Source organism: Primulina tabacum, chromosome 13 (genome assembly GCF_025594145.1).
Source record: "Primulina tabacum isolate GXHZ01 chromosome 13, ASM2559414v2, whole genome shotgun sequence".
NCBI classification, from domain to species: Eukaryota; Viridiplantae; Streptophyta; class Magnoliopsida; order Lamiales; family Gesneriaceae; genus Primulina; species Primulina tabacum.
Window position 1 is genome coordinate 37,136,249 of NC_134562.1, and position 17,561 is coordinate 37,153,809.

A 17,561-nucleotide genomic window follows, 5' to 3' on the forward strand; every position below is an offset into this window, starting at 1 on the left:
TTGGATATTATATTATTAATGGAGCGGAGCCCGACCCAATCTACTCATAACCCCGGGTTCAAAACGACCGACCATAAACCGTAACCTTCCTCGACAGTTTAATGCCCTTCAGCCGATCCATTTTTATACAATTTTAAAAAATATATTGCTTAATGTCTTCCGTCGTTCATTTTTTAAATAAAATTAAATAAAATAATATGATTGTTTCCAAAACTAATATTAAAAAAATACTGTGAAAAGTAGAAAAAAGACAACACTAGTTAGATATTTTCCTTGTGAGATAAATCATAAGCCAAATAAAATTGACAAAAACTCGTGTGAGACGGTTTCATGAATCGTATTTTGTGAGACGTATCTCTTATTTGGGTCATCCATGAAAAAATTACTTTTTATTATGAATATAAGTAGGGTTGACCCATTGCACAGATAAAGATTCGTGAGACCGCCTCAGAAAAGACATGATCACTCCAAAATTCGAGTAATCAAGATGTCTATGTTGGAATACATACATATAAAGAAACTAACACCAAGAAATGTCACAACACTTCGTGAATTTTAACAGATTTCGGATATGAATCCGGGTTGGGACATAGTTAAAAGTGATCTTAGGTCATGTCACATGTGCACCCATCTCATGTTTTAAACCACACCTCTCAATTGGTACTTTTCAAAGGAAATATATGAACACCTTTGCATAGAAAATATACACTATTAAAAATAGCCCCAAGATATGCAAAAAGGAACTAGGACAGGACACCAACGACCCTTTCTCGAGGACAAATCACCATGAATTTTGACTTATATTTAATATTATAATTTTTATTTACGTGAAGTTTAATTTTACAGCAAGAATGCGACGAGTTAGTAATATTTGAAAAATTCAAGTTGATTATCATGTAATTAAATGTTGTTAAATTTTTGAATTTTCCATTGTCCAAATTGCCTGTGGAAAAATTCAAAAAATCAACAATAATGATTTTATACTAAATATAAAAATCACATGGCTTTCTCTGAAAATTTTGATATGCACCAAATTATTTGAAACTTAATCCAAATATTATTATTATTATTATTATTATCATTATTTTATTATTTATTTTCTACATTTTATATTTGAAAAGGAATAAATTCCCCCACCGCGCATGTTAGCACCACCACCCCTTCCTCCCCTTCGAATTTCCCAACCCGATGCCGGCCTATCACACGACGTTGTTCAATACTTTAAACCTCCGTTTGCCTAATTTCTGTTCCCCAAACTGAGGCCTATACCACTACTTATATGCATCCATAGTCTAGAAATTACATTGTATTCTTGAAATTAGGGGTTTTGGATTGGGAATTGAAATCACAGGATGAGAAGGATTTGACGATGTCGAGGCTACTTGGATTGACGCGGGGATTCAGAGAGTGGTCCGATTCCCCACGGGAGGTGACTCGGACGATTCCGACGAGTGAAAGCATCGGGGAGAGCGGGTGGCTAATTCGATTCTTCGACTCGGCATTCTTCTGCGAATGGATCGCAGTCAGCTACCTCTACAAGCATCCTCACTCGGGGGTTCGAGACTATTTGTGCAATCGTATGTATACTCTTCCTCTGTCTGGAATTGAAAGCTACTTGTTTCAGATATGTTACATGTTAATACACAAACCTAGCCCATCGCTAGATAAGTTCGTTATCGATGTTTGTTCCAAATCATTGAAAATTGCGCTGAAAGTCCACTGGTTTTTAATGGCTGAGTTGGAGGATGTCGACGATAACGAGGGAATTAGTAGGATTCAGGAAAAGTGTCAGTTTGCAGCCACTTTAATGGGCGAATGGCCACCTTTGATAAAACCTCAGCCGCTGAGTTCTAGTTTTATGTCTTTATCATCTGGTAGCAATAATAATGTCACCAATGGTAGTCCGATTGGTAAGAATCAGATGTTGACTAGGTTGTTGTCTTCCAAGCAGAAGTTGTTATCGTTGACATCATCTCCCCCGAATAATGCATCAGTGCCAAGATCGATCTCATTTTCACCCTCATCAGCGAACTCTACAGCTCAGGATGATAGTCGTAAGTTGTTGGGTTCGCCGGAGGAGAATAACAAGATCTTTAAGAAGTTTATTCCTGGGCCAAAGGTGCGGGATGCTTTAATGTTTAGGAGATCCGTTGAGAAGGAAGAGGAAGAGTCTGAGAAGGATGTTGGATTCTTTAAGAGGTTGTTAAGGGATAGTAGAGATGAGGATGCAAGGAAATCAGTGCACAAAGATAGAGATAATGAAGAGGAGCCTGAGAAGGATGGTGGGTTTTTCAAGAGGTTGTTGAGGGATAGTCGGGACGATGATTTGAGGAAGTCCATGGACCGAACCAAAGATGAGGATGGACATGAGAAAGATGGCGGATTTTTCAAGAGGTTGTTGAGTAGTAGTCGGGATGAGGAACTGAGGAAATCGATGGATAAGGATGACCAAGAGTCGGAAAAAGATGGGTTCTTTCGTAGGCTTTTGAGTAGTAAAGATGAGGATGAGGAAGCTAGCGCCAACCCAGATGGATTTTTCAAACGGTTGTTTCGAGATAGTAAAAATGATTCAGAGGAGAAATCGCTGGATGATAATGAAAAGGAAGGATTGTTCAAAAAGTTCTTTAAGGATAAGTTTGAGGATAAAGACGGGAGTGACAAAAATGATGATGTTGAAAGATTGGCAAAAAGCTCTGAAGACGATGACAAAGAAGGATTTTTCAAGAAGTTTTTTAAAGAAAAAAATGATGACAAGAAAGTAACAAGTGACTGGAATGACGAGGACAGAAAGGAACAAGCGATAGGTGAAGAAGAAGAGCCTTCCGATTTTTCGCTATTCCGTAGACTGTTTCGCATTCATCCGGAAGAATCCAAGACTTCAGAGGCAAAAAATAGCAGCTATGGTAGCAATTTGCTTGAAAGTAGCCCTGGAACCGAAAATTTTTTTCGGAAGCTGTTCAAGGACCGAGATCGTTCATTGGAGGATTCTGAACTCTATGGTTCCAAGAAGAATAAATTGGTCAGTTCTTGAACTTTTCTGTTGAATATGTTGGTAGGGCTGTCCATTATTTCCTATCAAGGTCATTTTCCCCTAATAAATAATTTTTAATAAATTGCAATTCATGTTTTGATATCACATGGTAATAATATTATTTATATCATGCGTGCTCTTGGGAGTCCTTTGAGAACTACAGGTGCCACATATTCGAATGAGGAGGATTATCGTATGTAAAAGCAATGATAAAAAATGAAAAATGTGATAACAGGAAACCATGGAAGTAATGACTCTACCAGTCTGTTAATGCTAATTTATGTATTACTGTTGTGATATGCGTCATCCCTGACACTTCAGAAATTTTAGAACATGCTGAAATTCGTGTTTTCAATTAATGTATGGTGATTCACGGTACTGGTTGGAGCACACCTTTGGTATTGTTTTGTTAGATTCAATCGATCTTTTCTGCTGGTAGACCAAAATTTTCATATTTGTTATTTTGATGTGCTTTTCACGTGCTTCATTACTTTATACACATATGCAGAAAGGTCCTGGCTCACCTAAGCAGCAGAATGAAAAGTTGAATGATAAACCACCACTTCCAAGTAGTGCATCACAGTTTAGAAAAGGGACATATCATGAATCGCTCGACTTTGTTCAAAGTTTATGCGAGACATCTTATGGCCTTGTTGATGTATTTCCTGTCGAGGACAGGAAAACTGCTCTTCACGAGGTTGTATTACTTTCTGTTTTTTTAACCGCCTTATTTTTTCGGTTGTGCATCCACTTTTACTATATTGAAATGTGATTATTTTATTTTAGTCACTTGCGGAGATCAATGCACATATAGATGAAGCTCAAAGCAGTGGAGGTAAGTACACTCTGCAGTTAATCACTGTTTTGTTATTAATGACTATGTCAGGCTTGAAAATCTTCTTGAATTGGAGTATGTGGTTTATTTTGCGCAGTTGTAGCCTGTAGGTCACTGTATTTATTTTTTAATTCCCTGTTATTTTGGTAAGATATTACCTGGAACTGTTGCAATTCAGGTTTCTTTTCTTTGTAGGTTCTATAATCTTGCTTTTTTCTTGATACTTGATGTTGTGATTTGGAACTACTGAATAGGGAACATATGGAAAATGGTGTGTCATATTGTGTTATCTTAATCTTATTTTCTGTTGCTGATTCAAGCTCAGGAAAAAACTTGTTTCCTGAGGCCATTCTCTATTTCCCCCCTCATTGAAGAATTAAGTTTAATATGTTGAACATTTCCTTGTTTTTCATTTAGAAGACCTTTGTTCGAGATTTGTGGGAATGCTTTCCATTAGAACCCTACTTTCACCTTTTTACATGTCTCCTTAACATGGAACATTTTTCACGTTATAATTGTATACTATTTGTTGTGTTATGCAACAGGTTTTCAATATATTGGATTTCTATACTTTGTAATTTATATGATGAGAAGAGCTTGTGGATTGTTGTATCTAAAGTAGAGAGAAAATTGGTTGTGCATGAGCTAAATTGCTACTGGCCCAAGAGTTCAGTGAGTGGTATCATCATAATCATTGGTAGCTGTGGATGTAGAATTTTTTTGATGCTTTTAGTGCTGTTCATAGTTCTCATAAACAATGCTGTAATCTCTCATCTCGGTGGAATAATACCATTTGGGATAATGCTTGGGAATCCTTGTCAAATTGTAATTTATATGCTTATCGTGAGTCAAATTCCTAGACATTTCTCAAAGACAACACTTTCTGCTCAGATTGGACGTGCTGGTTTTCTGCTTTTAATTTAAAATTGTATGATAAGTCCATTTAATTTTCGTTATCAATTCCTTTCTTCGTTTTATGCTCCACCTTCAAGATCAGAGTTGCAATCCCTTCTTTGACTGTTTTTTCCTGTAAAACCATAGTGATTTTTCCCCTCAAATCTCCTTTCAAATTTGTGAAATGCAATCTCTCAATCAAAAGAACACAGTCTGAGAGGAAATGTAACTACGAGGAAACAAGGATCTTGAAGTTATGTTACAATAATTAAACTTTATTTACTATCTAATTCATTTCTCAGGAACTTCGGAGATAGATGGCCACACTTACTTGATGCATCTAAATATAAATTGCCTTCAAGTTTTGTTGAGGTAATAAATGCATAAATAATCAAAAGGCTAGCTAACATGTTCATTTTTTGGGTTTTGAGATTCTGATTGTAAGGTACTGACCATGGATATGAAACTCGAGAAATAGTTTGTGTGATGGAGCTAGTTGCTTTTCACCTAAGAGTTTGGTCCTGGCCAAAGATCTAGGTTCAAGGTTATTTTGGCCTCAGTGTTACTTTATTTGATGTAAGTCAATATCTGGATTCGACAATTGCAAGTGTGATGGGTTTTTTCGACAAGCCTAGATTTCTTTGTGTTCCGTAGAAAATCGAACTAGTTTTGGGTATTTTAGTATTTTTTATTATTAGTTTAGATACTTTTTAACTTTGTACTTCTTTGTTAGTTTGTTCTATTATATTGATTAAGAAGTTATTGTGTTTTTTTTTTGGTAGGAAACAAAATTATATTAATAACATATTAAACGATATTAAATACAAAAAACAGACTAGACGTCCACACAAGATAAGGCAAAAATCAGCTCAGCTTAGGCGGTCACCTAGGCGTTAGGCGCCGACTGACCGCACCGAAAAGTGTTAGTCGGCCAGACTAGCGGCCATAAGCTCCTGAAATTTTTTTTTTTTAATTTGGGTTTTTTGGAAGTTTTTTGGACTTTTACTGAAAGCCCAATTTTTTAAAAGATGAAAACTACATTTCTTATAGGTCCTAAACCAAAGTCCAACAAGAAATGCGAATTGTTGGCTTGCCTTAACACACCAAATTTCATCTTGTTATGCTGATACCGTGTAATCTGTCTAGGGACGCCTGGTCCTCGCCTAGGCTCTGGCGACCGACTAGCGTCTAGAGAATTTTAGAACCTTGGCAAACACTTGTACAAATCTTGTTGGGTTAAGCGTGTATGAGGGAGAATGATACTAGGATGAGTGACTTCCTAGGAAGTTCTCGTGCTTCAAGATGCTGTCATTGCATCGCTTGATCTAATTGGCTAGGTGGGCCGTAAAAGAGTGACGTTAAATCTTAACGGATAATACTGTCTTTGCTGGAGACATGACCGACGACAGGGCATGGTAAGACCGATCTCTAAGGATTTGAGACAACACCAGTAGTTACACTCACACCTCTCTAGACTCATTAGACTAACAACCCGACCTATTAGCACCCATGTAGGTGTACTATGTGCTGCCACTAGTATAAGGAAATAAAGTTTTGTCTCGACTAACAACTATAGATTTTGACCTAGTGGTAAACACTCGATTTTAACAATTAATATAAGAGATTATGAGTTCAAGTTTCTCAAGAACCATATTTCTATACTTCTTGGGGAATGTTGGGTTAATCGTGCATGAGTGAGATGAATACCGAGATGAGTGATCTCCTAGAAAATTCTCGTGCTTCATGCTGGTAACGTTACGCTGCTTGATCTAGTTGGCTAGGTGGACCATAAAAGAGTGACATCAGATCTTAACGGGTAATATTTTCTGTTGGGGATAAGGCCGTTGGTAGGGAAATGTTAAGACCGATTTTTAAGGGATACGAGACAGCATCAGTAGATAGACACGCACCTCCCCGAACTCATGGGCCTAAACCAGCCCGACTCAGTAGCGCTTAACAGCCCGACCCAATAGCACTCAAGTAGGTGCATTACGCCTTGGCTTGCATCTATAGCTTTGACCTAGTGGTAAGCGCTTGATCCTAAAAAATATGTAACCGAAAAAAATTTGAACTCCACATTCTTGAAATCCAGATTGGAACCCTGAATTTTATATTGCCCCAAAAGTCTTAAAGCGAGCTTTCTTCGTTGTCAAAACTCCTCTTATTTTTCTCCAACCAAACTGACCAATAGACACAATGAACTACCACTCCCAAAAAATCCTTCCCCTCCTGCCAATTTTGTGATCTATATTTGCTGCGAATGAATCTTTAATTGATCTCAGGGATATCCAAACATGTCCCCAACTCCATCAATGCTTTGTACCAAAGTACCCTCGTAAAAGGACAAAGAATGAGCAAATGGTCTTGGGTCTACGCCTTTTGCTTACACAACACACCAACTTAGGCAAAGAGAACAAGTGGGGTGCCTCTTTTGCATCATCTTGCAAGTTGGTAATTTTCTAAGCACAGGTGTCCACGAGAACACTTGAATCTTGGACAATCGACGTTTTCCTAATAGTATGATGGATAGGAAATGACGGAAAAGTAAAAGATTCAAAGAAAGATTTTCACTGAAAAAAGTCACGAGGAATCCCAAAACCACTTCCTAATATCACCAGCTCCTTCAATTTGTTTTGTTTTTCATTTAATATTTCTATTAACCGTGTTTGTGATTTTAAGTAATAATTCTTGTACTTTAATAATGGTGATGCCCCAGGAATATGTTTTCCGATGGGGAAGGGTATGCATCGTGTGGTTCACATACCTGAAGATGAAGCCGTGCTATTAAATTCAAGAGAAAAGGCTCCTTACCTGATATGCGTTGAAGTTTTGAAGAGTGACGCCCCAAGGTGCGATGTGTCGGCTGTGTAGTTTAATAGAGAATCAATGAATATAAACTTCTGTGATGATTGTTAAATTGTAATTCATTGGATGAGGCACTGATGGACACATTTTCTTTTTATCTCTTCATATAGTAATTTAAAGGATGTGGCAAATTCACAAAAGATATCCAAAGGAGGAATTCCATTGGCAAATGGGGATGCACTTTTGCCAAAGCCTCCACCGTGGGCGTATCCTCTGTGGACAGGGCAGGATATGTACCATAGTGGTTATGATAGGATGTCGAGGTCCACCTCGGAAGCAATAGACCAGGCAATGACAAAGTTATGGGAGGCCAACGTAAAATTTGTTCGTGTTAATTTTTCACTGGACCATCATTCAGATCCTGCAGTTCATTGTCGCAATCCTCTGTCTGTTGCTGCTAATTATGGCCAGACCAAAGAAGACAGTTGTGTATTTCAACAAAAGGATGGCTGTGATTTGGAATGGGTGAGGGTTGTCTTGTCAGCTGAACCTGGGGTTAGCATGGATGACATAATGGACCAAGATCCACCTCGTCGGAAAGAGCATCGACGCGTTCCAAGTACAGTGGCTATTGAGGAAGTCAAGGTTATATTTCCATTTTACATCTTCTTGATGAAACATTTTCAGCGAGACACGTCTTCATGCATTCTAGCCTCTTTGGCACCATTCGGGTTCATTCGTTTGAATTACTTTTCCAGGCTGCTGCATTGAAAGGAGAAGCACCTCCAGGGCTGCCTCTTAAAGGGGCTGGTCAGGATTCATCGGATGCACAGCCAAAGGTGAACAATTAGTAAAATTCCAAAGTTGTTCTGAGTTTCTATTTACCATGGTTGTTTTTCAGATATTGGTTTAATTTTACACAGACTGGAAATGGTGATGTTCCTAAAGTAGGTGATGCATTAGCTGGTGAACTTTGGGAGGTAAAAAAGGAGAGAATACGTAAAGCTTCAGTGTATGGAAAATTGTCTGGTTGGGACTTGCGTTCTGTAAGTCTTTTATTTGATGCTGATTTATTTAAATGTAACTAAGGTATTTCTTGGTTTTTCTGTCTGATTGCTTCACCATTTTCTTTGGGAATAGAATTTTGAGTACAACCTTCTTCTAAGGTGTTCTTACCAATAAACTCATATGTAGGATATCCCTGACATTTCAATTTCTTAAGTATTAAATAATTAGTATATCTTTGTGGTACTTTTCATGATTATAATTTTTGTATTGAAATGAATAAAAGATTTATGTTCTCAATTTCAATCTGTGGTGCGGTGACTTCCCATGTTAAGAGGATTATGCATTGTGATCCCCATCCCTTCCTACCGAACACAAAATTAAAGTTCACCCTTTCGCCAGTCTCTGCTATGAAATACACCTTCAATTAAAGAGTCTTGCTTTGGGCAATTATTTAATTATAAGCTAGGTACTTCTCTTCTGTTTATTCCTTTCTGGAGATTATCCTTATTGGTGTAAAGTCAAGAAAATAGGGACCTTACTGTTCTTCTTGGTTGGGAAAGAGTGTGGGGTTGCAGGGCAATAGGTAAAGATGATGTTCTATGAAACTACTTCCTCCTGGAGAAAAGAATTTGAAGAACATAGGGAATGAGGTGTGCCACAGAATTTAATCAAGGTGGAACGAACTAGTTGTTAATATGTTATTATAATTGTTTGACCGAATGTCTAGAAAATCCCAACACTTTCAACATGTTAACCGTCTTGTTTGCTATTGTCACATAGTGAATTCTGGAAATTCAGTGTTTGGATGCTGGGAAATATGGCACTGGTTATGAATTCATTGTTTATTGTTGTGACCAGATCATTCTATTATTTTTGTCTAGGCAATTGTGAAGAGTGGGGATGACTGTAGGCAGGAGCACCTAGCGGTTCAGCTTATCTCTCACTTCTATGGTTGGTGTCCGTGATCCCAATTACCATTCTGTTCAAGTTACTTGAGTTTTTTGTCCTCCTTTCATGTTATTTTATGCATACTTATTTTTTATTATTTCTGTATTTTCACCTTACTAATCATCAAATGTATTCTTCATTCCTATCCTACCTTTTGTATAGGAGAACTCGTTTAAGAAGAATCTGATGGGACTCATACACTCTTCCTACACCATTATTTTTGTGATAAGCACTGCAAGATTAAAATGCTGTTTGATCTGTTGCGTGTGATTGGTGTACTTGTTTCGCATTAGACTTAACATTTCATTTTTTCACTTTTTAGGGTCTTGTGCTGTCAGATAAAGCACTCTTGTAAATGAATTTATCTCAGTTTAGAATTTCCCAGGAAATTAAAGTAACCTAAATTGTGGCATAGAAACTCTTTATCTTTGACCTTTGACATTATCCTGTCTTACACACGCACAACTAACATGCTTTTGTCCTGATTGACAATCTGGAAGATGGAAAGTGTGTACAATTGTCCCTGTTCCAAATATTCTTTAGTTACCTCTCTGGTTACTTCTTATGTCACTTCATGATAGTAATGATACTGGATGTAAAAAACTTTTTTTCTGTATCTACTTTCATTAAATTCCTTGAGGTTTCTTAAAAGTATTTTACGCTTTTTTTCCTTTTTTGAAATGCTAGATATATTCCAGGAGGCTGGTCTCCCTCTATGGTTGCGTCCCTATGAAGTCTTAGTTACATCCTCGTATACAGCTCTTATTGAAACTATTCCGGACACGGTATTGCAGTAATCTATTAGTTAATTACTTAGGTTAAATCTACTTGATACAAAGTCCTTAAGCTTGAGCTGACATTATCTGTCATTAATTTTTCGACAGGCATCTCTTCATTCAATTAAAAGTAGATTTCCTAACATATCAAGTTTGCGGGACTTCTTCATTGCCAAGTATCAAGAGAACTCTCCCACTTTTAAGCTTGCTCAGGTATGAAATCTTGAAATGTCATCGTGCAGTTATTGATTATGGTCTCTTATTTCTCATCTCATTCATTCGTAAAATCAGAATTGTCCCTCCTCCCTCCCTCTCTCTCTCTCTCTCTCTCTCTCTTTCTCTCTGTGTGTGCGTGTGTCTTTCTCCCTCGCTGTCTATTCCGTCTAACCCCCACCATATATCCATCTCTTTTGGCTGGATAAGTGCTGTTTTATATGTTAATTATGTTTTCTAATTTATTGTTCGAGTTCGTTTCTTAAAGCATTTGGATTCGTTAATGTTGTCTTCATTTATATTCGTTGTCAACATTTTTTTTTAACTTGATCATTGAGCTAAAAAAATTGTGCAGTTTTTCACTTGTGAAATTTTGATGATTTATATAGAAGTCTTTATGATGATATTCTAATTTATAATTTATCTTGTAAAAATCAACATATGACATTTCCACCTAGATAATAGGAGAAAAGCAATGGCATGGTTTTCGTTATCTGATTCTGCTAGTGAATTGCTCACGTTAATGATAATTTCTCTATGGCAGTCGAAGCAAGAGGAAGAAAGAAGTAAATAACCGATGATAATTCTTATCTACAAACAGCATGAAATAATCTCATTTCTTACAATTGAATTTGTCTGCCAAGTCGGTCTTCCGAGGACTGTCTTGTTACTCAAAATCAAATTATATTTCAATGATCTAGTGTGACCAACGATCCAGCCCCACCACCCATGACTTTCAGTCTATATTAATTTTAATTCTGGTAGATGTTCAGGTACACAGTTAATTACTTAAACATTAACATGAATGAATATCTTCGACAAATGGAGGTCAAGGGTATGTTGAAGTCAAACGTGACCATTACTTCAAGGATTAACAAAACATTAATGTTCCTGTTCTTAATTTTTTGGATTGACATAACGACATGTATTGTTGCCAACTTGCCATAAAACCCTTCAATTTTTTTTCTCAGATGTGTGGTGTACTTTTTGGTTATGACGAGAAGCAATTCATAAAAATAATATATATTATTTGGATCTGGCTCTTTAGATCTGAAATGTAGACCCTGCCAGCCGATACTGATATGGATTTTTTGTCTCTTGCATTCTCGAGATTTTGGCCTTGATAAAATAATTGATATGTTGCGAACCTTTCTGAAGTTAAAATTGAAAAAATACCCCTTCTTTAAACGTGTGTCTGCTGTTCTACTTGAGATATAATTGCGGCCAATGTAGAAGTGTTAGGCGATAGGGTCAGTTTCATACTTTTCATTATATTGTTCACTAATGTCAATGTTTCACTTTAATTTGTTTTAACTGAGCACTTTTGGGCTATGGAGTAGTCGAATGATTATAAGTTTCTAATATTGAGTTTCGACTCATCTTTTCATTGTAGAGGAACTTTGTTGAAAGCATGGCTGGATACTCATTGGTTTGCTACCTTTTACAGGTGAATCTCTCTTTTTCTTAAAATTTTGCAAAAAGGTTAATATCACTGATTGAAAAAACATTAATACTCATTTAATATTTTGCTTTGTGAAGTTTTATTTTTCTATGCTACTTATGGACTATCGTTGCTCTGTTTATTTTTTCAGCTTGTGCCTTTTCGTTTACTCTTTTCTTTACCAAAAAATATTTTTTTATTTTGAATGCGACTTGTTTTTTATTTTACTTGTTCCTGAACAAGCTCTTTCCTAGACATAAAGTGCAACAAAGATAGGGAAATTATTATGAGAGAAGGGGAGGATCGGAGATTATTTTCCAATGTCACATGATCAATTTTCATGATGTGCATAGTGTCTTTGGTACCAACATTCTAGCTGGTCTGTGTAATTCATTTGTTATTATAATTTGAGGCTTGTTTCATGATTGAATGTCGTATTTGGAAATCATCTCCTTTATTACAATTTTAGGCTTGTTTCACGATTGAATGTTATTGTTGGAAATGAACTCCAGTATATATTAGGTTACAGGTTGTTTAATGCATCTTTTTTACATGCAACTCCATCCAAGATGTCTTTTGTCTCCAGGTGAAGGATAGGCACAATGGGAACTTGTTGTTAGATGAAGAAGGCCATATCATACATATAGACTTTGGTTTCATGCTTTCTAATTCACCAGGAGGTGTGAATTTTGAAAGTGCCCCTTTTAAATTAACTCGTGAACTTCTAGAGGTAAGACTCTCACTCTTATGTGGCAGACAAACAATGCATGTTTCATTGGTTTATAAATGCACATGAGAATGTTTAGGGCGGTCTTTTGAGTTTTTTAGATTCTATCATAACCAAAAAAATGTTTGTTTGTTCTAGGTTATGGACTCCGACGCCGAGGGAATTCCAAGCGAATTTTTTGATTATTTTAAGGTCAATTAGAGAATTTTTAATGCTGTATTATCTTTCAGTTTACACATTTGAGTTTTTTCCTCTGGTTTTTATAGCTCACCTTTCATTTTTTGTTCAGGTTTTATGTATCCAAGGTTTTCTTACGTGTCGTAAACATGCAGAGCGGATAATTCTTCTTGTTGAGATGTTGCAGGTAATACCGAGTATTTTTTTTAGTTTTGCTTTCTTTTCAGTCTGCATCTAGGGTGTTGCCTTTTTGTAAAGATTAAATTCAACGTACATTAGTCCATAGAGCGTTGGGGGTACATTATTTGCATAGGGTGAATTGAAAGGGAGGATAGGAATAGGATGAGATTGGATTAACTATTCTTGTTTAAGAATTAAGACTCGTGCTTTCTGCCAGTATTGTATGTGAAAGAGGTGGCTATAAGTTAATCTGTAAGCTGTGTTTGCTTGTTGTATCATGTATGCCACTTCACTTGTGTGCCATAGAAGCATTCCATTTATTCCACGCTTCTAGGATTCTTTTTTTTCCACTCTCAAATGAGATGATGGCTTGCTTGGACTCTTCATCAAAATGGTGAGAAAAGCTGCAAACTCACTATTCCATGTATACTGGCTCATGGTCACATAAAAACTTTCGAAGGTGACTTTTGTTCTCCATCTTGAATGGCGTATACTCGTGATTCCTTTAATAAACACTCTTTTATTTCTTCGCTGAAATAGGTATATTCTACTTCATTTCTGCATTGCTCCACATATCTTTAGCCATGATGCTGATATTGAAGTGAGCTTTCTCCATTAAGTGGTTTGGTTAAAAAAAACCATGTCATTCCATTGATTTCCATGTTTTTTAGTTTACCAACATCTAAAGAGTTGTCATTTGCCGTCATTGTTCTCATCTCCATCTTTTTTTCTTCTTCAAACATCTTCTCTTAGTGATTGTTTGTAGCTTTTCAATGAAAGTAATGTTATTGAATCCTTAAACTTCTCGTATTGATGAAGACCTTGTTGATTTAATCTATCATTTGCTTGAAATTAATCCTTTTCGCTTGTTGAAATAATTTCTATCAATGTTTGAAGTCTTTATTTATTTATTTATTTTTTTTTTTGGAGTAGAAACAACATTTTATTATCAATGTTTGAAGTCTTAATTGTGAACAAACCAAATACGAAGAGAATATTTTTTTTGATCGAAAACTATGATTTTATTATAATAATAGAGAAATTTACAAAGATGGTGGATCTTTGTGTGGATAATATTTCTCTTCTATCAATAACGTTACAAGTGCCTCATTATATACACAACTAGTAACCCTAATTTACGTGAAAATTTTACCTATCCTTAATTATACTCTACGCAATAGGGATGAAATATTCTCTAATAATTCTGTACAAATAACTTATTTTCTTTCCTTTTCTCCACACTTTTGATTTGATATATGTGCACGCGATATCTTGTCTCATTCCCTTGCTCCCTTAATTTCAATAAAGTAAAATCTCTTGAGATGGCCGGTTGCTTGGTATCAGCTCTGTACAGTTGTAGACCTTACATTCTTCACTGTATCCCAAAAAATTGCATCATTCTCCTTTTTCCCGAGGCCACTTTTGTTCTGGTCAACATGAAAACGGTCAACAAAATAACCTATAAACCTTTGAACACTTCTGTGATCAATCTTACGTCTTCTATGCTTTATTTGAATTGCCATGGCAAGAGACTTATTGAGAAGCTAGACTCACTTTTGTTCTGGTCAACAGGAAAACGGTAATCCAAATAATCTATAAACCTTTGAACACTTCTCTGATCAATCTTACGTCTTCTAGGCTTTATTTGAATTTCCATAGTAAGAGACTTATTGAGAAGCTAGACGCCAATTTTATTAGCCAAATATTACTTTGATCGATCAATTTGACATCAGATTTCTTGAATTAAAAGGGGTGTTAGTTAATTCAAAAAATCTAAAGTCTGTTTTATTCATGCATCAGTGCTGATCTGTACACTAAGTTGCTAGTTGCCTAGCATCTAGAAGGATTTAAGTTGGAGGCTTGGATCACTGAGAAGGTGTTGTAGATATTGTACTACATTGGATCTTAATGTACAAAAATGTTATCCTAGCATCACTAATAACTTTGTATGAAGTAGATGATGTTAACCTAGATTAATATGCTGTTTCTTTGTTTAGTACATAACTACAGCTATTCAAATCTTAGCTGCACATAATGTGATACTTTGCTGTTGCCACAGGATTCTGGTTTCCCATGTTTCAAGGGAGGTCCAAGAACAATACAAAACTTGCGGAAACGGTTTCATCTTAGTCTGACAGAAGAGGTTTGATGGTTTTCCTCGTATGTACTACTTACATTTTACGTATTTGAGCTTCCCCTCACTAATGTTTTTTGTTTCTGGCAGCAATGTGTCTCCTTGGTGCTTTCTTTAATCAGCAGCAGCTTAGATGCATGGCGGACACGACAGTATGACTACTATCAGAGAGTTTTAAATGGGATATTGTAAGCATGGATTACATTTTGAACATATGCTCTTGATAGTTGACCTGAGGATCACCAATAGATGATCGAAATACTCGAGGATTCGTGATCACAGAACAATGAGTACATTTGAGATACCCATCAGAGTCAACAAGGTCGCGTATAATATTATCAATGCCTGTTTTAGTCAGAGGTTTGTGTAACAACGTCCACCACGATGAGCTGTTGAGGTGTAGCTTATGAAAGAGAACTCGCCAAGGGATTTCCTTTAGTTTTTAAAATTTCCGTTGTTTCAAGTAACATGATTCGGCAGACTAGGATTGAGCTTCTTTGATTAAAGGTATCAATCTTTAACCCATTGTGAATGGGACATACTGTACAGAATCATTGATAACAAAGGATGCTAAACTTTCAAGACGGCCCTTTGAAGCCGTGACGGTGATTTTTGAGTTGGCAACACCAGCAGCTGTGTAACAAAGTGACTCAGCATGTACATCTATTGCTCACATTCTTCTACAAGGAGATTCAATCCATTACTTCGCGGCATGCCTTTTCTCTTGGCTTCAAATTTTCTGGTGTCCATTTCAAGGTTGTATTCTTTCATGTGCAATTGAGAGATGCTTAATTAGCATTCTATTGTGCTGTACCTCATTGTACTGTGTATAAAGCAGAGTACAGCTACTGTTTGCTCATATATATGGAAAGTGTGCAGTATTGGTGTATAAATCAAATATACGTTTTTATTTAATTTTTAATTTTAAAAGTTGATAGGTTTTTGGTGTCAAAACAGAGTATTTTTTGCGTCTATGTCCTTAATCATGAGATGGCAGCTTCGTAAATTTTTCATTCTCTGCAAGCGATCTCTCATTTGTATTCTTATAAAGGACCGACTTTCTCTAGTATTACTAACCTCTCCATAGAGCAAAGTTGAAATTAACTTTGAATGTTTTGTTACTCATCTAGAAGAAAACCACCTATCAAAAAGGAAAATATATTTTTGGCTCTGTATGTTTGATTATTTGCGATTTTGATATTATATGTTGTTAAATTTTAGTGTTAGTTATTATATTTTGTGTTTTTGGTTAATTTTAGTCTTTTTTGACGCGATGATGTGATGTGTCATGTTAATATTCTCAATAAAAAAGTTAAAAATTTCCAAAAATAGGAAAATATATGGTTAAAAATGAAATTTCATAACAGCTAAAATAGTAAAAAATAATGTAATTTTTTTTAAAAAAAGTTTTTATTATACGAGTTGGGGTTAATCAAATTTGTTATTTTGCAAAGTCACTCTTTCGTTTTTAATTTTTAAAGTACGGATTATTTTGGTTAGTTTGGTTATAGTTAACATTCGATTCAATTAATTTGATTTTATCTTTATTTTGGCATTTTGTGAAATTCACAGAGCCTTTTGTGCCGAGACGCTTGTGTTTTGATTGGAGGGACTCGGTAATTGGGGTCCAAATCCTCGAGACTCTTGCAAACACTGTATATGATCAGATTGAGCTATTCCGCATCACTTTTAACTTAAATTGTCTCGGTTTCATGATTACAAGTGATTTGAAGGACTTGCTCATTACTTTTCTGTTTCAAATTATATATATCAGCCAAAGCAAAATTAAACAGTAACAAATGCAATTGGCAATGGCTCGACGGTTGGTGCTGCCTTCTTATATAAATGACTACATGATATGTATCTACAAAATGGATTGTAAACTACAAAAAAAATCACTCCACTAAATTAAAGCAAGCAAACAACTAAATCTAGGATTTGGATATTATGTTGTGGTTGAAAACACAGTGCAAATTTTACACGAGATGATAATTTGATATCTGATGGACCTCATATAAATTTAAAAAAATTGTCATACGTCGCGAGATGATCAACTTCTTGTAAAAAAACACAACATAGGTTCAACCAAGAATCCAAATCCCTAAATCCGGTAGATGCATGAATCATCTTTGGTATCTTGGAATATGAAAAAAAAACCTGCGCCAAAACCGGTGTGTTTCTTCCAAGCTCTTCGGTTCGTCTCGTCAGTGGGAATTTCTCAGCCTATGCAGCAAGAACGCAGCCAAGCTTCACACGACAACAATCCATGCCGCAAAGAAGAAGAAGAAAAAGATGATGATCGACCTCATGTGGCGCAGCGTTATCAGTAATTCTTGAGCTATGATGAATGCACCGTGTGTGTATCATGTTCATGCTGACCATGGCAATGAGA

The 17,561-nt window shown here is 36.1% G+C and overlaps 1 protein-coding gene across 1 annotated transcript; it reads left to right on the forward strand.

Moving 5' to 3' along the window:
- The first annotated feature begins 1,138 nt into the window (after nucleotides 1–1,138).
- On the forward strand, nucleotides 1,139–16,102 carry LOC142522740 (phosphatidylinositol 4-kinase beta 1-like). Its single transcript, XM_075626274.1, has 16 exons — nucleotides 1,139–3,019; nucleotides 3,540–3,728; nucleotides 3,818–3,866; nucleotides 7,477–7,609; nucleotides 7,736–8,210; nucleotides 8,324–8,404; nucleotides 8,489–8,611; nucleotides 9,455–9,524; nucleotides 10,209–10,306; nucleotides 10,406–10,510; nucleotides 11,904–11,957; nucleotides 12,538–12,681; nucleotides 12,817–12,870; nucleotides 12,968–13,042; nucleotides 15,095–15,178; nucleotides 15,260–16,102. The coding sequence occupies exons 1-16, from the start codon at nucleotides 1,370–1,372 to the stop codon at nucleotides 15,359–15,361; spliced, it is 3,486 nt and encodes a 1,161-aa protein (XP_075482389.1). The 5' UTR covers nucleotides 1,139–1,369; the 3' UTR covers nucleotides 15,362–16,102.
- The last annotated feature ends 1,459 nt before the right edge of the window (nucleotides 16,103–17,561 follow it).

Excerpts from the sequence above, each read along its gene's own strand:
- LOC142522740 (XM_075626274.1), top strand. The coding sequence starts at position 1,370 with ATGTCGAGGCTACTTGGATTGACGCGGGGATTCAGAGAGTGGTCCGAT. Across the intron at positions 8,612-9,454 it reads CTGGTTGGGACTTGCGTTCT|GCAATTGTGAAGAGTGGGGA; the intron begins GTAAGTCTTTTA and ends ATTTTTGTCTAG. Across the intron at positions 12,682-12,816 it reads TAACTCGTGAACTTCTAGAG|GTTATGGACTCCGACGCCGA; the intron begins GTAAGACTCTCA and ends TGTTTGTTCTAG.